This window comes from Aythya fuligula, chromosome 1 (genome assembly GCF_009819795.1).
Source record: "Aythya fuligula isolate bAytFul2 chromosome 1, bAytFul2.pri, whole genome shotgun sequence".
NCBI lineage: Eukaryota > Metazoa > Chordata > Aves > Anseriformes > Anatidae > Aythya > Aythya fuligula.
The window spans coordinates 189,804,731-189,827,008 of record NC_045559.1 but is presented as its reverse complement, the minus strand read 5'-3'; the positions used below and the strand labels follow the sequence as shown (position 1 = coordinate 189,827,008).

General features: G+C 43.5%; 1 protein-coding gene across 2 annotated transcripts in view; it reads right to left on the bottom strand.

The window, feature by feature from the left end:
• EXPH5 (exophilin 5) overlaps positions 1–20,345 on the bottom strand; it is a 33,289-nt gene extending 12,944 nt beyond the window's left edge. For both annotated transcript variants that reach the window (XM_032202557.1, XM_032202564.1), the window contains exons 1-3: positions 20,216–20,345; positions 4,129–4,286; positions 1,779–1,923 (exon numbers count right to left, since the gene is read on the bottom strand). In XM_032202557.1, the coding sequence (XP_032058448.1) occupies positions 1,779–1,923; positions 4,129–4,286; positions 20,216–20,334 (422 nt within the window). In that variant the 5' untranslated portion in view covers positions 20,335–20,345. The remainder of the gene's footprint in view (positions 1–1,778; positions 1,924–4,128; positions 4,287–20,215) is intronic.
• Positions 20,346–22,278: the final 1,933 nt, after the last annotated feature.

The following is a 22,278-nucleotide window of genomic DNA, read 5'->3' as shown; positions in this document are numbered from 1 at the left end:
ACCACAGCTGAGGAAAATGTCTTTCCAGCACAAAAAGGACCCTCTAAACAGCCATTGATGCCTAGCTAGTTAAAAACTTCTGCCAGGTAGACTTATTTACAGGATTTACACTGCTGCCTCCTACTGCACTTCACTAACTCTCCAGAATAACTCTACCTGGTGAGAGGCAGATTATTTCAGTGCTTTGTCTATGCATCAAGCAAACCACATGCCACGGCAACACCTAAAAGAGGGTGGGGGAAGTTTTCGACAGAGAGGCGTGACTAGAAAATGTGGCAATCAGCTCAGTTACACGTCAGGACGGACTTGTTTATTTTTCAAGCTGTGCGCTTGAAAAAACCAAAGGCATAGGAATCGAAGATAGGATAGATTTTCTGTAGAAAAGTGAGGTAAATACCTGTTACAAGGGATGATGAAATGAGCATGTATGAATTGTTTTTTGTTTGTTTGTTTTTTAAGTAAAAAATCGCTCCAATGCCTATGCTCTAGAGCAAAGCCTACACCTTTTTCAGCTGCCTTGCAGCAAGCCAGTACGAAGAGCCCTGGAGATCTGACTCTCCAATACCAAGGTGCCTCTTGGCAAGGGACTCGCTGGCCCGGTGCCCTGCGTGCCCGCAGCCTTGCGCCATGTCCCAGCATACGGGGCATTACCCTGTCACGGGACAAAGGACGAAGGAGGGAGCAGATCTCACAGACAGGTGTCAGTGTTAGAACTCTGCAAATGGTGGTTTGCTTGTTTGTTTTCCCTGTGCTGCATTGCTATGTAGAAGAACTGTTACCAGCAAACAGCCACGAAGTTAAACTTGCTGCCTCTATTGGAACCTCTCCTCACACATCTTGCTTTGATACAAACACTCTGCAATTGCAAGCTGCTGTGCCACAAAACCTCGTTATCCCACTAATCACCATTTCTTCAGAGGTTTGTGCTTCCTCTCTTTGTTCACTGGAGCTGTTCCTTGTCTCAGTGCCACTCAGTGACACCCAGGAGCCCCAGGCAGGGACCAGAAAACCAGCCCAACACCCTCAAACAGCATGAAAATCAGCATTTTGTGCCACACTGGACAAAATTAGGAGATAACAGTCAGCCTGTCAAGCCTGAGTGCAGCCCCTCTACCCTCTCAGCAGTAGCTTTATCCCTGTGGACGGTGAGGGAGAAGGATGCTCTTCCAACACCACAGCTCCCGTGCTGCGGATGAGCCCATCCTTGGTACCGCTCCAGTTGGAACCAAAGCCCTGACGCAGCACCCAAGACAAAAGCATCGGGAGCCGCCCGGTTTGGCTGGCTACAGCTGAGCTCCAGGCCCAGCTCTAAGCTGCCTCTGGGCTAGAAACAGTGGGAACTGCTGCAGTAGAGCTGCCTGCGGCCCATGTTCCCTGCCACGGCCTGGGAAACCGATGCTTCCCTGTTATATCACTGCTACAGGGCACCAGATCCCCATGCACCTTACATCTTCTCCTCCTGCAGAGGAATCAAGCAGAATGCAGCCACTGCTAAGTCTAGGGGCTGTAATACAGCTAAAACCTCTATGCAAAACCTGAACAGAACAGATTCAGCCAAGAGACTGTAGCTATTACTTGACACTTAATCCTCACTCTTCTGACACACAACAGATAATCTCTCATTACGTTACCAAGTAAAATGGCAACCTTCCTGGTAAGGTGAAAGGCAAGAGACAGAAAAATTAATTTTAAATTAAATTAATTCTTCTAAACAAAATACAGAACAATTTACACACTTTTTAAAGTTAGAAATAACATATGTTCTTATCATAGCTTACCGTGGTTGCTTCTGAATCTGTTTTTTCCTTGATTTTCTAAAGGAGAAAAGCCAAGCAAAAGGTGATCTGAATCCCAGAAAGGAAGCGGAAGTGTTCTTTTGTGCTTGAGGATTTGTGTGGGATGACATTTTAAATTCTTTGTGATCTAAAAATATTATAAAAAATTGATTTGCTTCACATTCTTATTAAAAGCAGTATTAAAGTGTACATTAAACATTATGCTTTCACAATTCTTTCGCTTACCTTTTATACCAGTAAAATCCAATTTTTTACATTTTTGGACAGAGTATGTGACATGCTGCTTTCTAATGCCTAACTGGAAGGCTAAGAGAAAGATGAACAGGTCTAAAGTTTCAAAAAGTACTCTTTTTTTTGGGTGGCACATGTGAGATAAAGGAGGCTGCTTTTCAGAAAGTAATCAGCACTCAACAATTTGAAAACCAGAAACATTTTAAAATAAAGGTAAACATTTGAAAATTGAGGCAAACACAATCATTAGTCACTTTCTTTCTGCTTTTACAAGAAATATAAATATTAGAACCTTGAATGTACAATGGTTTAAAGGACTGCGGTGTGACTACCTAACAGGACTTCAGTATTGTGTATCATGCAATTCCTTGTGATGGGATTTCTTGGGCCACTCCAAGGCACCAGTGTACATCTTCTGCTGCAAACTGCCTATCAGAACTGCTGTTTTAAGTGCCATATATCATGAATGATTTCTCTGGGAAGGATATGATTTGATTTCTTCAACTGTAGCAAGCCATTGGGAATAAACCCAGGCTGCCTGTGGAAGCAGCTGGCAATCACTGGGAATTGCTCGCAGGTTAGGGAAAGGAACTGCAGGGTTTGCTACTAAAATATTCCACAGGAAACTACAGGACATAAGGAAACAAAGACTCACTCAGGATTCACTGCTTTTTTTTTTTTTTTTTTCCTGTTTAAAACATCATGTCTGAAACAACACAACACCCTGAAAATGGCTTATCCAATGACCACTGGAGAAAGCAAAAACAGAAATGGAAGCAAAATGTCGCCGATAAAAACAGCATGAGGCAGTATTTTGGATCAAGTCCAACATGAAATGAATATTTCACATGACTTAAATCCCACGTGTAATTGTTTTCACTTCAGTGACAATCACATGTTATGAAATGCTGCATCCTTTACCCCTTTCAGAGCTTAACCTCTTGGTGTCATTGTCTGACTTGACAATGAAGGTGACATCAGGAGAGTCCTATCAGCACTCTGCCACAGCCAGGATTGTCTAAGGATGTAGGCAGAGCAAGACCCGCGGGTAGAAGTAGTACCTTTTGTTAAACCAACTCATACAGTTGGAAATACCAGAGAAACCTTTGAGGCACACAACCCCTTCTTCAGATCTGAAATAAAAAGAGCAGCTTTCAAAGTTAAATACCATTGAACAATCACACAGAGCTGAGTTAGCTAATGCATCAATTAGACCACCTCTGAAAGAGAAAAATAGTAGATAGCTGTGGACTACCAGGGATGCTGGGGTGTAAACAGGCAGGAAAGAGAGAGGTATCTAGGGAGAAAGGAAAGAGAGAGGTTCTGTGGAGGGCTGTAGTTTCACAAAATTTTGTAGTCTTTCACTTTTCTTTTGAAATACAGTTCTTTTCAAGTGGTTCTTCTACTTGCTACGAGGCTCAGATAGAAGAGCTCAGTGAAAAATGTGCACAAATGCGAATGGAATAAAAGCATACATCATGCATGAAAACTACCTGGAGGGAAGATGAAAAAGGCAACACGGCAACACAGATGCTGTGTTTGGTAGAGTTACCATGGTTTTTGTGCATGTTCATTTTGGATGGGCAACACCACCTGTGAAATGAGATCTCTAGCCATTGCTTCTCAGCCAGCCCAGCTTTCCGGGCTGTGTCCCCTGCCCTGATAATCAGCACTAGTGTGCCTTCTACCCAGTGCTACCAGGAAAAGTTGTTTGCCAATACAGTCTCTAACCCAAACCCAGACTACCTACTTATTCCAAATGTCATTTAGATACTTTTAGTTTCTTTAAGAAAACTAGGTAAGGCTGAAACGAATTTTGTACAAAATCAACTGGGAAACCACCACTACATTCACTGTAGTAAAAGCAATTATGGAATGAGAATATTGTGGATTTTCTATCGTGACTCACACCTCTACTTTTAACAGAATCTGCTTAAAGACTCATGCTCATTTTGAAAACGTACTTTTGGCAAAACTTTGACGTGAGAAAAAACTCAATGCCGTGTCAGAAACTCCTTATCCACTAAATTCTGAAATGCTCTAAGACGTTGGTTTGGTGACCATTATCATATAGGTAAGGAACTGGGAAAATGCAACTTACTGGTCTTTTTGCTGTTCCTTAGCTGATGCTCTAATGGTGGCTTTAGCATTGTATTGACATCAGTGTTATTCTGAAATTTTTTTCTTTGTATTTCTTCAAACCATTCTCCAGTCACCCCTTGCAGACCTGTTTCAGACTTCTTTCTCTCCAGAAGTTTTCTAGAAAGGAAAAAAAAAAATCAATACAATTTATTTTTAAGCCATTTGAGATACTGCAGGTATATTAGTAGATACTCTTGTTTAAGTATTTAAAGTATATTTCTACATATAGTATGTCTGAAAAGAAAATGCAGTGGGACGTGGTACATTCAGAGCAATCACATGAAAGACCTGTGAGAGCAGAGCTCTCCAGCTTAACAATGAGATTGTGTGACTAGCTTAACTGGACTACTCATATGCTTGCATTATTCTCTGCCTCAAAGCACATCCTTCTTCCTTGCAAAATGAGGTAATAATTCATAAGCATTATAAAACTAATTGAAAGTAAGATTAGGTTCAGGCAATAATCGAATTAAAATAAATAATACTGTAACAAAGCAATTCTTAAAATATTTATCCACTCATTTAAGCAGTAGCAGTAATGAGATTATTCCGACTTTCACAAGGAAGCTCACTGGGGCCCACCACACGCTTTCTCTGTAAAGAGACAAAATAAATACTGCATTCAGCTAATAGGTATACACGCAACATGTCCAACGAGTTTATCACATTTTCCTCTTTCCTTGCTGCATAGTGATCCTGCCTGTGTTTAATATGTATGTAAGCAGCTAACAATGATTATGGATGATCTACCAAGCAGACGGGAGGACTGAACAAGGTACACACATGTGGCATCAAATGAAGAAGCTGCTTAGCAGCAGGTTCAGTTTTCATACCAAGAGGTCACAGGATTGTACTGTTTATATGGACATAAAAGAATAATGTACACTTCCAAAGAAGTCCGGATAGCGCAACTTACTTGTGTTCAAATTACATCACACAAGTGCCTGAAGTACAAATTTAAATGTGGGAGATCCACACCCCAGCCTACTCTGGTGGCAACACAGCAAGACTTGGTGCACAGCCTGGAGATGTAATACCCATGTTTTACCGAGGCGCTCATGTAAATCTTCTGTCTTAAGCTGTGGTAAAACCCATGTCCAGGAACAGAGACATATGTTTATTCTTTCAGTGAACGTACATTTATCAGTTAGCAACTTAAATAAAAACTCCCTTTCTGTCATTGAAACAACATTACTTCACAAAACAAACTTAAATTAATTGTCTAGCCTGGAAATGGATGTATGTCCATCTGGAATCGATACAGACTGCGTTGTCCACACTAGCACCTACTGTTCATCCGGCAGCCTCTGAAGAATAGGAGGGCAGGAAAGCCACATTTTTGCTAAATGAGTATTTCTCTTGAAGAAGATCAACAGACTCATGCAGGAGCGCTTGACATTTCAAATAAACTTCTTACAAAGGCAAAAATGTTAATCACCACAGATACTGCCGCGCTGTGGGAATGGTTAAGCACAACGAACGCCATCTGCAGCACGGAGAACAGCCTCGCAGTAACACAAACCAGCAGGAGGAGATGAGCAAAGTGCTCTCGGAGGAGGAGATGAACAAAGTGCTTTCATGTGCCAACTCCATGACCTCACTCAGGCTGCCTTAGCAAAGGGGACCTGGGGCCTGAGGAGCAGCCAGGCCTGTGGGGCGGCTGCAGCCAGGGCCATCGCCTGCAGAAGGGGCGCGCGGCCCTGCTGCTGAAGGCTTGGACCGCCTCCTGCGGTCCTTTAACACAACCCGAATTAACTGTTTTCCTTGCCAACCTAAGCAGGAATGAAATAATTTAGGGCAGATAGCTTGTATGTCCGTATAGCTGTGGGATCTGGCTGCTCGGAGAACACCAGCCCGGTGCAGGCCGGATGGGTGCGATGGCGTTTAGCAGGGTGACACCTCACGGTAACAGCCAAAAACACACCCGCGTTCCCTGCACAACCTTCCAGGATTGCTCTCCCAGGTGAGTTCTCCAACGTACTCACTGTGGGGAATTCCTACATCATTTATATACAAGTATCTATTTGCTTAAAATGTGTGCCCTGTGGATAGAATAAAAGATTTGTAAAAAACACTTACTCTAGCATCTACCATATAGGCATTGCATGAACGTGCCTGAGACTGAAAAATATATTTAAAAATTTGCTCAAACCCTGACATTAACATTTAAACATTGTAAATCTTTACCAGTACATGTTTGGCATTATCTCTACTCATTATGTGTGCATGTGCTGCTTTTGAATTGTGCTGCCATCCCCAGCTCATGAACTAAATCCTTTGAATTGCTTGTGCGTATTTGTACTTACACGCAGATGCACACCCCCATGTGGAACCCTATATATATACAGTTATGTGAGTATGGAATAATATTTATATATTTGTAACTGCAGTATCATACAACCATTAAATATTTCTCATTTGCAGTGGCTCCTGGCCAAACCACATCATTTCACTACATACCTGCTCTGTCACGTCTGCATGCCCCCTCACGGTACCAACGAAGGATGGCTGTGAACTACAAGGGAAGCCCGTCTCGAGAAACAATTACACCAGAAGATGGTATCTGCAGTCAGCGTTGCAATGAACTTGCCTTTGAGGCAGTGCTATTGTTACTTGGATTGCAAATTATATATTGAGACACTGCTCCGTAGGAGTGTCAAAACACCTAAATACCCTCTAAACCAAATACATTAATCCTACTTCCCTGTCTGCTCCATCCATCCTTCTTCCTCCTTTCTTTTCCTGGGCACTCTGAGCCACTTCCCCCTGGGAGGGGGCAGCCCTGTTGTGCCAGGCACAACCACCATCAGCTGCTGCAGGATTAAAGGCAGCTCCGCTCCTGGCACACACGGAGCCTGTGCCACAAACCAGGGCAGGCAGCGATCCAGCACGGCTTCGCAGACTGTACCTCTTCAACTTTTCCCATCAATTATCCTACACATCTAAACTAGTGAATCACTTGGGAGCAATTCCTTCGCGGTGTTTTTCCAAACATCTCTTCCTTCTTGGCATAAGCACGTCCCAGTATTTCTTGCACAGACTCCTCCAGGGAAAAGCTAACCTATATGGTTGTATGCATTAGGCTTTCATGTGGGTTATCACAAATATTGTCAAAAGATCTGCAGCCTCCCCGTCACTTCCTGCTAGGATAATAAGGAGCTTTAATTGCTGCTGTAAGAGGAAAAGTATTTTCTTTATCATCTTCATATTGAACACAGAGCAGACGACAAATGCGGAAGGCAAACTGGGTTGTCAAATAGGAGATCTGGGGGCATTTCTGCTGTTTGCAGGGACCAGGGAACTCAATCCCACTTTCGTCAAAGTATAAGCTGCTGGTTTCAGTAGAAGCAGGATTTGGCACTACGCAGCTCTTAGCACACACCTCACGAGAGAACTGAGCACGAGGAATTGCGCCAGGCCGGCCGGGAAGCAGAGCGGGGTTTGCTCATCAGATCAAAGCCCTCACTGTCTGGGAAGGCAAAGCTGAAAGGACTGCACATAAAACCTGTGCCGAAAGCATTAGGTAACAGCTACATCAGGGCAATTAATCTGCAAAAACAGCCACCTAAAAGAAGCTTGTGTCTTTACTTTGTTTATATTCCTCACTTTGTCAGCAAGAAAAGGGTAAGATGCTGAAAAACAGTGCCTGAAGAACCAGTTCTTTCCCAGCATTTTGCTTCAACTTTCCCACCTTCCCACTGCTCCATGCATTATGCCACACAGACGAACTGTGCATCTTTATCATTTGCACGGCCAGTTCATTTTCTGGAAAACTGTCTGTTATCACAGCAATGGATAACATTCTATAAAGCATATGCAAGAACATTTTCTTATATTTCGCTTTGACAAAAACATTATTTAAAGGCCTTCTTTCAGGTTGCCATCTTATTTAAATAATAGAGAGAGAAGTATTTCTGACAACACCAGACCACCACAGCTGAAGTAAATAAATATGTAAACTATTATCCACCGTATCACATCTAATAGCAAAAAAACCCCCACAATATTCTGTTTTCTACAGTGCCAGTGAAGCTTCTGTATCCGGTTAATCCTCTCAGGAAGAGAAACAAGGCTGGAGAGCTCAGATGCTTTTTCCTAGCATGTCAGACAGACAGTCGGCTCATTTTCCAAGGCATTATTCATTCTCTGTAGCTGGTATTTTTTTACTCACGTTAAAGCAATCTTTTGTTTATTTTTCTTTCTTACTGTTTTCTGTTTGGTTAATGTCAATAAAGCAAGTCATCTTCATTATTATATGTAAAACAGTATACACAAGTACGTGAATCAGAGAGGTAAACTGACTCCAATGTTTTGGTTGCACACACTACAAGGCAGTGGAAAAAGTCCAAGCTGAAAAGCCACTTGTTTTTCATTTGGCCTTTGTATTTGTAGAATTAAGCCTTCCCTGGAAAACCAAGGCCTCCTCTCATTTGATTAACAAAATGCTGCATTGGCAATAACGCTGGAATCTAACCTGCTGGGTCAATGCAAATCAACCAGATTGCATTTTTTCTTCTTCCCAAATACTTGTTTTCTTACTAAGTCTTCATATTTTTCATTAACATTACTGCTGCTATTTTTTTAAATTATGTATTGATTTTGTTCAGCCCGTTAACACACTAAGTTGCCTTCAGAAAACGTATTAGTCTGAGTATCTGACCAATAAAACCAAAAATAAGTAAGGGCAAAGGTTCATGCCACAACAAGGAAGAGCAGAGTGCGTTGGTTTGGCATCTCTTTCTAACCATGCCCCAAATTCCAACAAATCTAATGGCTTGACTTTCACCGTGTTCAACAGGCTGCTGGGGAGTCACCTAGTGGTGACACTGCTGGATGGAGCGGAGTAACTGGAAGCGCCAGGAAAGGTTCACCTTCAGGACAGGGGAAATCAGCCTGACATTGAACTACGTGGGATATGTTTTCAGTCCCACTTTGCCCGATGCATCAAGTTGACAGCTCAGAATTATCCCTAAATATTGAGACTCTGAAAACTTGCAAAACCAGAAGGAAGTGAGGAGAAAGTGAAAAGGGAAATAAGCTCTCTAGCTTTTCTTCCCAAACTGTACATTTTAGGAGGCAGAAGCCCTGTAGACATAAGTAAGGTTACTTAAGCAGATAGCTGCAAACAGCTCATGTCATTTTGTCCCCACAACACTTTACTGACAACAGATACCTGAGCCACACATTAAGTCTTGCTACGAGTGTCATGGCTACAGACCAGGAATACGTGCATTAAAGGCAGAAAGCCTTTTCTGCCCTTACTGAAGTCCCACCCTGTCTGCTCATAGGAAAGTCCTTCCATTTCTACCTCTCTTTTTAATTAAAAGGTAGGAAAAACAAACAAACAAACACACAAAATGTGACCCAGGAATCTTCTATAATTCACTGTTATATTTGTAAAAGTCTTGTGGCACTTCTCAAAGCTTCAGAACTCTCAACAAAGGAATAATCGGCAGCATCCCCTATCATTTAAGTGCCAGCATATCCATGAGACAAAACAAATTAAGAGCAGCACTTTTTTCAGTGGTTTTATTCCTTATATTAAAGCTGATCACCTGCTCTAAGAAAGCTGAAAGTAGTGGCAAAGTGTACATTGATTACACTCAACCCACGGAGACTGAGATTATCAGCGTGCATGGAATGTTATAATTGGACTCCCATCGTAACTCACGACGTCTTTTGTGTCTACATTCTCTAACTTGAGCACCCTAAGTACAATGGCTACAAGTTACCTTTTTTTTTTTTTTTTTTCTGCAAAGCATTCTTCTAACATGACACTACACACAATGAACACACTGCAGACTTTTGTTCTAGCTGCTGTTTTCCTTCACTGAGTCCAATGCTGCTTGAAGCTTTTGTTCCCTGGGCAAGAGCACAGTGACACCTTCCTCTGGAGCATAAAATTACAAAATCTTGTAAGGAGCTGCCAGTGGCAGTTACAGGGGCAAGGACAGGCATTCTCATGCTGACCACATACCTTCCCTCTGCTCTGGCACATCAGAAACAGTTCTCAGCTAAAGCTCAGAAATCTGGAGCTCAGTGACTGTCTTCGTAACATTCACTTTTTAAAGCACCGAGCACTGAGAACATAGATCATGGGAACTGAGGGTGTATTAATCATCCGTGTCAAGCTTTAGCAGAGGCTCAGAACATTGCTTTTAACAATAAATCTTTTTTTTTTTTTTTGAAGCAGCTGTGCTGGGTTTACAGTGAAAATAATTTTAGCCCTATTGGAAGAAACAGAAGAGGCTGTAAGTATACAACTTTTCACTGAGTTTATAAATATTTAGAATATGAAAGCTTTTAGTCCTTTGGTCAACAAGAGTGAATGAGGTCAAAAGCCACTGGTAATGTCACAGCTGTCAGCAAGTCTCCAGGTTGGGCTGATTCTCTGCTATTTTCACTACATAGAGTGCAAAGCAGGTGGAAGCTCTAATGCAAGAATGTTTCACAGATGATTTACAATCTTTTTGTAAATGACCTGTCAGAATCAGATGGGCATGGTAAAGGGTGTCACTTTATTATGGTGTCACTTTATTATGGTGTCAATACTCACAAGCTACCTGCCAATATTATGTGGTAATAACAAAACAAATTCATGATGCAATGGGAAGGAAGGCTACCTATCATTCCTTAGTGTGTCACATAGCTTCTGAATTGTAGTAATTAATATCTCTAATGAGATGACTTTATTAATAGGAATTTCCATAAGCATTAATAGACACTAATCAGTGCAATGGATATAATCGTCCATGCAGTTTCTGTTTCGTTTGTAGGGAAAGATGTAGTCTCAATCCAAAAACATTGTGTGACAGGAGTAAGTTTTGGGTTCCTAAATTTCTGTCCCAGAAGCCTTGCACAGAAATACGGATGTATACCGGGTGTCCCCCATATGCAGTGAATTTTAGGTCTTTGAACATTTTGACTACATTAATGAATGTAGTCAGCATGCACAGCCAGACGAGCGGGGCTGGTCTGGAATGGATGTCTGGAAATCTGAGACAAATCTGCTCCAATACAGTGCTGGGGTAGGAAGGGCAGATTGGTTGCAAGGCTGGGAATCAGGTCTTCTGGTACATCTGGAGGTAATGATTAACAGCAGACCTATTTACTCTTCCAGGGTTGAGCTGCTAGCTGATTGTGGGACCTTTTACAAACACTGATAGCGTAGAGACAGCCATCTATGCAAGTAATCTGCAGGTCAGCCATAAATTTAACTGCCTTACAAAGACACACAATATAGATGCTGTTTCTCATATTGGTGGCATGACTTTATGTATGCAAAATATTTCCTAGTTAACAATATAGGAGAAAATAAATAAAGCAAATAAAGCAAAAGAAACAGGAGAGATGAAAATGCTAAATAATGGAACTTGGTTTCAAGTAAAGATGAAGGTCCCATCACTGCAAGCAGACTTGTGTATGATGGCCAATGGACTGGGACAGACCTCTAGAATTTAGAGACTCCAGATAGCCTTAGACATCCGATGGCACAGGGCTAAGCTTGAAGCCTAAGGCTTTCAAAATACACCTTAGAAACCTCAGGTAATTGTGCAGAGTCTCACACACATCTGAAGCAAGATTCTGGTCAACAGATGTAATACAGAAGGTCAGGGTGTTGTACACTGTTTATGTGTTACTGTAACACAACTAAAGCCTTGTTTATGTTGCTTTAAGTTAAGGAAAGCAGTCATAAGAAGGAACAGAAACTCTGAAAGTTGACACAGTGGACATTTTTCATTTGGAAATAAACATATATTATACATATATATATATATAGTATACTTATACAGCCCCTGCTATAGTGGCTCTGAATTTATTACATCTCAGGAGATAGAAATATTATAAAAACATACATAGTATTATGCTATAAACCATATATACATACATATAATTTTAATAGACATATATATGCATATAAATATGTATTTTAAGTTCATTCAAGTCCACAACACAGAAAGAAACAGAACACAGAGCCCACCAGCCATGCTGCTGCAGCTCTGCCAGACTGCAGCTCTCCGCACTCAGGCCCCTTTACCTAGAAATCCAAAGACACAGCAAGTAGAAATATTGCAATCGGTTGATTATTCCAACCACAAATTAAACTGAGTGTAATTTAGATGCAATAAAGTACAAATATATTGCAGTTTTCCATCATTTACTCTTAGCTTTTATTTTGTGATTTTGATGTGTTTGGTCAGTTAGTATGATACCAATACACATACCTGGTTATTTCTGAGGTAAGAGTCATCAAAAGAGTATAGTTCCAGGTAGGAATTTTAAATGCAGGCATTTAAGTAGAGCTATTACATTTAATAGTGTTAATATAACAGTCTAGTGACAAAGGATCAGAAACACATTTTATGTGAACATCTAAATGAACAAATCCTCAGCAAAAGGTCCCGATTTTCCCCTGCTTTATATACAACATTTCTTACAGGAAATCTGTATTGTGAGAAGTGCAAGTGCTACACATCTAGATGGACCCACAACAGACTTCACGTTATGTAGCTCAGGAACCAAAACTATCAAACTACGGCTCCTCAGGCTTCACCACAGAAAGCACAATCCCACCAAAACCCCTGCTTAGGTGTGACTCCAACACGTGCTGCAGTCTTTCATCAGACTACAGATACAACCTAAAAACATCAGTGCAGCACAGCTGTGCCAATACCAGGGGAGATATCCAGCCACTACGAACACGTATCAGCCCTATTCCTCTGCAACAGTTTTCATTTCCTGGCACTACCAATTTAATATTCCTGAAATATGCGCAAGGACCTCAAACTGTTGGGACGCAGTATGTAGAAGCTGTCAGCACCTGAAAATTCTGAGTTCCTTCCAAAACTACTCACTGCAGACTGATATTCATCCCCTTTATGGCCGTGACAGGCAGCACAGGTTACATTTCACTGGCGCTACCTTCCGCAGCACCGGTGACTTGAATTGCGGAGGAGAGAGAGAGGGTGCTGAGGACACAAACATTACTGCTAGAAAGCTCAAACCTGGGAAGTGCACGGACTTCCTACAAGGTGTGTGGCCTGGTGAAGGATTAACAACTCCACTGAAAAAAAAGAATTAACAAAACAAATCACTGACGAGATCAGACTGTTTGGCACTAGCGTGCACTGCTGTAACTGACCCGATCCACTTGCCATCATAGCCTGGTTTAATTTATCTATGTAGACAAACCAAAATAATTTAACTTTCTTAATTAAGCTTGGACTTAGAAAGTATCTACCCACAAGCTTAAAGGTAACCCTGGACTTGAATCTCATTCATTTCAGCAAGTATCTTCTTTTTTGCACCCCTAGGGCCATCAGCAAGTAGTCTAAATAATCATTATCAATTTAATTGTCATTTTTGCAACTTGTCACATAAAAATGCGTACTTTAGTTTGAACTCTGGCATAAAAGTGGAAAAGCCCTGAGTGTGTCCTTGCCGCTCCTGTGGGCTTGACAGCCTGGGCACTGGGCCAGCTTGGGAAGAGCAGCGCTGGTGGCCTTGGAGAAAGCTCTTGTGAGGCAAGCCAGAGGCGTCAGCAAAGACTATGTCTCTCCTTCCCCTGGGAGCTGCTTTTAAGCAGAAGCTGTCACTCTGCACCATGCCCGAGCCACGGCCCAGATGTGTCACTGCTGTCTGTGCATGGCCACGGCCCTGCTGCTCTGGGTCCAGACCCCTGGCTGATGTCCCCACCTGGCCTCAGCTCCATCACCCCTGGCCTGCCTGATCCCAGTCAGCATCACCGGGCCTCATCCTGACCCTGCTGCGACTTCACAGCCTGGTCTAAGTGCTGCTGTGTCACGACAGCCCTATCTGACAACGGGGCTGAGGTGCGAAGGGCCATGGTGGTGAGGCCCTGCCCTGATGGCCCTGTGGGGAGACCCACGGCTCCTGCTGCCCCAGCTCCCTGGGAGTAGTGCCGGGACAGCATTAGGAAGGCAGACACAGACAAGTGCTGGACCAGACAGGCTCCTCCGAACTCAACACACCATTAAAAGCCTTCCTGGGATCACATGCCACCACACGTGCTGTAGAAAACCCTGGCCCTGAAACACAAAGGAGCACACAGCTGTCGTAACACTGAAATCTGTTGTGACACTGAAATAAATTCACTGTGAACAGACAAGACCAGAGATCTGTCAGCAATGCTATGTGGAGCCTGCTCTGTAAACGTAAAACGTATTAACAGACATCAGGTTACCTAGAACAGATCGACGCGGCTAAAACCGAAACAGAAAATGGCAGCTGCTCCCCTGCAGCCCCACAGCAGCCTGTAATCCACCTGCCCTTCCTCAGCTCACATGAAGTCATTGCCCTCTACTTCGAGCCCCTCTGTGAAGGGCTTATTATTCAAAAATAGCTGTGAGGAACAATTATGGTGGTATCCTGATAAGCAAATTAACCATTTGCTTCCAGTTACGGTCAACAACCTGCGCTCAAACAAGGGGAGTCCAAAGGTGGGACTATTTATGACATGTAATTGTTTACCAAACCGAGAAGAGACTTTTAAATCACAGTCCTTCCTGCCATTTTACTTCTCTTTGTACTTACTTAACATATTAGCACTTCAGGGCTTCAAGGACCTGCTTTCCTAAGTCTTTACAAACCACTAACCATGCCAGTGGCACAGTATCAGGAGTAAATAATAATAGCATCTCCTTCATAAACAAGGCACAATAAGGCAATCGTGCCCTGAAACGTACCGGGTGGAGTATCTCTTATGAAAGAATTTCTTTATTAATGCTTTGTTCACAGAGGGTGCGCCAATGAAACCGCAATGTACCCAAGTGCTGGTGTCCTGGTGTCTTGCTCCTCACCCATGCCGGTTATGAGTGCTTTGATTCTAAAAATTTGTTCTCATTATAAGGAGTTGGGCCCCTAATCTAAATCTCTAACATACAAGAAGTTATTCTTAGTCTTCACGAGGCTGCAAGAGTCAACAGGTCTGTGCATAAGCCAAAATTACTTTGGGGGTTATAGAATGCACTGTCAGACCTCTCAAAATGTAAACAAGTCAAAATAATGGAAGCACCAAAACAGGGCTGAGTATGGCTGCAATCTGACGTTATAAGTACAGAAAAAAAGTGGAAAAATACATTACCTATGCAGTGTTTTGTCACCTATAGTCAGATCTGTGAGAGTAAACGTCAGCCAACAGAATACAATGAAGAATTAGTTGCAACAAAGGATGAACTCAGTAAATGATCTACTGCGAGGCAGTGAGAACAGTTGTGCTCCTGTAAAAAAAATAACTATGTCCACATGATTTGTTGTGGAGACGGCCTAGAGTAAAGTATGGAGAGGATTCACGTGATTTATACACTGTTAATGGGTCACCAAGAGAGGAGTGGTGAGTAGTGCTGAGTGTATCTCCCAATTAATTTACTTTACTTTCATCTTTAAATGTGAGGATAAAATGAAAACAAACCTCCCCTTTGCTGCAAAAGCAAATACAAAAGCAAAAGCATAGAACAACGTGAAAATAAGCAAAACAAATTAAAGAAAAAGGAACAAGCGCTCTCTTCTCTCCAGAGTTCCTTTTTCTTTTTTTTCTTTTTTTGTCCTTCAATTCCCATTCATAAACAGTGGCTGATGCCCAAGATACTTTCTAGGGCTGGTAATATTTTTTTTTTCCATTCTTCCTACTAAAAAACAAGCAAACAACATTCCTCACACAATGTAGGCGTAGTTTTTTTCTAGAAACACGATCTAGCTAGTAAACTGCTGACCGGGGAAGTCGGTTCAATTCCCTGCTCACTTACTCATGCTCTGTTACTTTCAGTGTTATTTTCCCATTTTTAGGTAATAGTACTTGCCTTTTTCTCAGGGATTAATAAATTAAAATGGCAGAAGGCCACTGTATGTAGTTATAGTAGGAGCCATTATACAAAACTGATGAATCTCCTAAAAGTTAACAATTAAAGAACTCAGAGCTCTTCTGCCCGCCTGAATCCACTCTCTATTTACCCTCTCTTGTGCTGTAACTCCCAACCATTCATTTTTTTGATCACTTGCAAATGTACTAGCCAGCTCTCCCCATGCCACAGCCACAGACCCCCTACCTGCTGCCTCTTTTAAGTAGCTGGCTCCATGTCCCCGTGCTCCTCTTGTCTTGGTTGTTTTTCTCTTGACTTCCTGCCCTCTTTCAGCACGGGAGAAGCATCTCCACACCAAGCTCGAGCCTCAGCAGTCAGAGATCACCAGGAGCCCCACAGCTGACTGAAAGGACACCTGCTTTGGCACTGCCTGCCTCTCCACACGCTGCAGAGGGAGGAGCTGCCCTGGAGATAAAAGGCAACAGCTCCACCTCTGAATACTACAGCTTCATGCCCCACTGCTGCTGAGCCTTCCTGTTGGGACTGCCAGTCCTTCTCTGACCTGCCAGGCTCTGAAAGGTTGTCCTGAAGAGACTGGAAGCATCCTCCCTGGTTACCCTGCCCATCAGCTTCTTGGAGAAAGGACAGAAAGGAGAAGCACCTACAGGTTTGTTAAGCCTCTGGGAACTGGGGCTTTCCATGCAAATATCAGCTGTCAAACATTTTTTAATTTCTGTCCCCAGCAGCTGTAGAAGAAAGCCTGAGAACCTGATCAGGGTGTACCCCGAAGCCTTGAAACCAGAAATCAAATAAGATCTGTTTTTATGTCATGATTTTCAGGACTAATTCATTGTCTGTTGAAAGCTGACATGTGGTATCATTACCTGTACCTACAGCAAGCATTTTATCCTTATGGAAATCGAATTGTTAGGGACCCATCTGAACATGGCACTGTCCTCTGAACAAGCTGGATGCCTCCCTATCTTCCCCTAGGCATCTAACTGTGATTGGAATATCTGGGAGAAGGAACCTGCTTCCAGAGGCATCTGCAAAGTCATCAATTTCACTAATCAAGTTAATTTAAATAGTATTTGGTGACTGAGTTAGGCTTCTGTTTTTAGTACTATTATTACAGAATCACAGCATGGCCAAGCTTGGAAGGGACCTCTGAAGATCACCTAGGCTGACCTCCCTACCGAGCAGGATCACTCAGAGCACATCGCACAGGATGGCATCCAGGCAAGTTTTGAATATCTCCAGAGAAAGAGACTCCACAACCTCTCTGGGCAATGTGCTCCAGTGCTCTGTTACCCTCACGGCAAAGAAGTGCCCCCTCATATTCAGCTGGAACTTCCTGTAGAAATTTTTTAGACCATATATTCCTTTTTTTTTTTTCCTCCCACACGGATACTTACAGATTTTCTCCAAGTGGGTATTATGTGTGAGACTGGATTTGATGAACAACAAAGGATGCTGAAGCTGGGTGTTACCTAAGTCCAAAACTAATGTGCATTTTTTTTGAATTATGAAATACGTACTAATTATTGTCTGTATTATTTTCAGTGTATATAGCAGTGTACAGTCATGTGAGTTGCACCAAAGCTGACTGTTGCAGCTTCTCTGAACCTGTTTCGTGGGAGAAGGAGCTTGGGTACGTTTGTTTGCTGTTCAAAGGCAATTGAAGGCTTGAATTCAAAGGCATTGCTCAGCATGGCCACGGGAGGGCACTAGAAAGGAGAAAATGGGCAAAAAACCAACGGCATCAGCTCTGCTTGCCCTCAGTAACAAGAACAAATGAAGGTCCAACAGGTCACAGGCCATTTCTGTATACAAGGAAAAGCAAAACTGAGAGGTCCTGCCGGCGCCAAGGTGTGAAGCCTGCCAAGCACCAAGGAGCAGAGAAAGGGCTGGAGGTACCCAAAGGATGAGCTGGGGATGCGCCAAGTGAAATGGGGGCAGAGACCACGAAGTGCAGCTCTGTGGCTGAGCCCACAGCTAGACGAATGCACGCAAGTGACTGGAAAGACCACGTTCATGCTCCATACAAAGGCTACAAAAGAGAAGATGGGGCTGAATAAAGTGACTGGCTTTTTCCAAAGCACGTCCCCAGTATACATCTCATTTCACAGAGACTTGGACTATCTTGATAAAAAGACATCCAGTGGCCCTATCAAACTTTCAGTGTAGGTAAGCATCAAGAAAAAATATATTTTTTATAAAAAATTATTTTTATATTCTTACAAAATATATTTTTATTTTATATTTTTATATTAAAAATATATACATATATAAATATATATTTCCACCTGGAAATCTCACAGTTATTCAGCTGAAAACTCAATGCACCTGAGGAGGAATTGGTAGGTACTTTACAGTGCACTGCAATACATTTGAATGTATGTGAAAATCAACTTCCCTGAACCACAGCTGTAATTTGCTGGACAAGATAAACCATTCCAGATGTCAGCCTCCATCTTCTGAACCTCAAACTTATTTCTAACGTTTGTCTTTCAAAATTAAGTGTTTTTGCTTACATAGCATCAAATGTAGCCTGTATAAAGACAGAAGCCTGTTTCTGATTTATTTATTTATTGCTTCCACAGTGAGTTGTATCTGAGAATGGAACTCAATTTTTCACTGATATTCTCAGACTTCTGGAGACAGCTGTGTGCTCACTCACCAGACACCAAACAGCGCACATAAGCGGTCATTGGAACTTGACCTGCGGTCTGCAACCAAACTCTTCATTCTCTCCATCAGTCCAGACCAGCTTGGTCTACACAGGGACATGCTATACTGTAAGTAAAGATGGCCACTGAACTAACTTGGCCAGTGGGCCCGTTGGTTATCATTAACTTGCTCCCTGGTTCTGGTCAGCTCTAACCATGCCCAAGAAAAGCTGGGGGCACAACTCCCTTCAGTGACTTCACACACAGAAATAGTATTGATGAAACTGCTTCTTCCATTGCACATCACCTCCTGAACTCCTTACTGGATTCATGGCATCAGCTATTTGCAAAATCACACTTAGAAAGCATCACAGGAGTGGGCTACAACAGCACACAGGCATTATTTTAAAAGCTTTGAACTGCAAAAGATACATACAAAGTTAATTATCAAAACAGTAATAAGAATGCCTGCCCTCTTGGCTCCCAGTCATAGAGTCATATGGGACCAAGAGGAGCAAATGCAATTTTATTCCAAGCCTCTGAAGCTCACTGTGGTCATATAAGAACAGCAGGATTTGGCCCTCCAGGGTCATCACTGTTATTACTTAGATTATAGTAGCACAGAGCAACACCACAGAGCTGCCACCCGTCTGCTCATGATGGGGCTCCCCTGGCCTTAAGAGCTTACAGTCTAAATAAGACCAGGTAGACAAGTGGAGTGAGAAAGAAAGCACTTTTATTAGGCTCAAGAGATTAAGAAACTTGCCCAAGGACACATACAAAGCCTTTGACAGATCCAGGAGTTTAACCTAGATTTCAGCATGGCTCCTTGATGGTAAACACTTCACCTATCTTCTCCCAACTTCTGAGTATCTCTTCAGCTGGGATTTAAAGTATACTCTGTGTCCGTAAAGCATCACCAGAGATGTTCTCTTATACCATAAGCTTATTCTGACAGCCTTTGCATGAAGAGAAATCACTTTTTTTGCCAACTAAGTTGGAAGAACACAGATGGATGAACAAAGTCGGTGGCAGGTGAAAGCCTTTAATTCGAGAGCAGGCTATTGCTTCACCAGCTAAACTAAAAAAACACAGAGTACAAAAATCCACTTGACAGAAACGTTACTCATTAACATTCCTTCTATATCTACCATGAAGGATTTCTTCGGAGTGCTCACGTGAATCCGAGGGGACACTGCCTGTAGGCAAGCTGCCCACAGGGTACCTCAAGCAAATGATAACCTCTAATGGTAAATAACCCATTTTCCAACACATTTTTTTGGCCGCAGGTCCCTCAGCCAAGGGCTGGGCTCCCCCCGCGCTCAGCCCCGGAGCCCGCCCAGCTCCCGCTGCCCAGCCACCGCCGTTCAGCCCGCACCTTCCTACCTGTAGTAGTGACGGAGTAAAAGCCCAAACTGGCCTCATCCCCTGCCATGAAGCCCCGGGGAGCAGCAGAGGTGGCTCAGAGCCACCCCTACGAGCCCAGTCCGGTCCCACAGGGACTGGTCCCTCTGTCCCCCCTCCCCGGGCAGCGCAGCCCCGTCCCCGCCTGCTGTACCTGACCCTGTCCTTCTCCGCCCGCCGGAGCTCCGAGTCCCTCTGCAGCACCTGGAAAATCGTCCTGGCTTCGTCCTCGCTTAAAAAACTGAGGTCGGGCCCCCGGCAAGCCGCGCTCATGGCTCCGCTCACCCCCGGCAGGGGGGCAGCGCCGGCCCCCTGGCAGCGCGGCGCCACAGCGGCATGGCCGAGCCGGGGCACCACCGCGCCCGGCCGCCGCCACCGCCGCTTCCCTCCGGAGGCCGCCCCCGGTTCCCTCTGGAGGCGGAGCGGGGCGGGGAGAGGCGGAGAGGCGGCCCCAGAGCCTCCCCCGGCCCGATAAACCCCGCTCCGCCAGGCAGCGGTGAGGCGCCGGGGGCCCGGCCGAGGGGTTTGTGGTGTTCGCCCTCCTTGGGGAGAAGTGGCGGAGATGCACAGCCCTCTCTCCCAGCTGCTGGAGCACAAAAGATTTGCCCTTCCTTCAGTCTGCTCTCCCAGACACCCAGCCAGCATCGCTCATGGCTCAACTCTGGTCCCTTTTGGGGCTGTCTGGAGCTGGATCTGCCCTGACCTGGGGCAGCTGCTGGGCTCTGCTCACAAAGCCCACCCCACTGCCCTCTCTACCAGACCCTTGCCACCTAAACCCATTATATTAGTACTGAAATGCCCTTTGAAATACGTTGGTCAAAGAAGGGCTTTATTTGGGATCGAACCACAGATGTGATCACAAAAGCAGGCACATTTCTTGCTACGGAAAATTGAGGCGGTGGATAGGGCATGGCATGAACAGGAGCAGGGCCAAGCTGTGCAGACACCTTCCCACCCCACAGCGGGCTGACGTGGGGCCGCCGAAGAATGCTTCCCCACTTAGAAGTCGTGTTGGGCAAGTGGAAATAAGGACCTCAGAGCACAGCGGGAATAACAGGTTCCAGGAGGCTCCTGATTTTGGTGTAGCTTCTGGCATCACTCGTCTGGCCCAAAGAGGAGTTTACCGATTCCTGGTAACGAAACAACAAAAACAAGGCTATGAGACAACTGATGAACGTAATGAGAGCGTGAAGGATTATGCTGCTGAGAAGATGTTGGGAGGAGGTGTCTCCCACAGAAAAAAGACGCAGAGGATTTTTAGTAGGGTACAGGACACGCTTCTGGGTAAAGTCCAAACCTGTTATTTCAAAAGATGCAAGAGTTACCCCAGTCATCACTGCTGCATTAGCAGCTTACAGATCTTCTCTCTTCGGGCAAACATCCCGTCCTCCCTGTTCTGTTGTGTTGAGCACAGTGGAGTGACTGTTTCATTACATACTCAGCCATCATACCTGCAATCTGGCATTTTCTTTTCTGCTTTCAGAAGTTCCCTATGGGCTGGAAAGAAACTACAGAAAAGGAATATCAGGTTGCAGACTTTTTCCGTCATGTGTCCTTCATGGCTATGTTCCAGCAGAAGAAGCTGAGTGCATGGCATTCTCCTGGAAGTCTCCCAGGCAGAGGATTAGACATCACTCTCCCTTTCTACCTGGCACCTACAGGGTATGGGAAGCAATTGCTCATGGTGATTCTGCATCACACTGGCAGGGCTGAGAAGGACCATGATAACTTTCCTCTAGATCCACTGCAATGAACTCGACTCAAATCTGGCAGTTTGAAAATAACAGATTTAAGCTAATTGTCTGAAAAGATTTCTGTTACTAGTGTGAGCATTTTTTCAGGGCCACAAGTCAGGGCCTCATCAATGCCTCCTGCTGCCTTAAAAGTCATGTTTTATATATATATATAAAATTTTTATTTTTTACTTCTTATACAAACCTCTAAAATACATAAATACATACATACAGAGTACATACAAAGTACATGTGTGTTCTTATGGGTTTACTAAGAAATTAAAACACTACAGTCCTCATAAAGAAAGGGTCCACATCCCCCATAAATTTTCATACTTTATAATTGTATATATCCTACAATAAGTTAAAGAATGAAATCAATATTTTTAGGTTTCTGTAAATCTTTTTTTTTTTTTTCTAGCAATCTGTTTTTTTTTTTTTCAAATCACCAAGTTGTATGTTAGCATACAATATTTTCAATGCA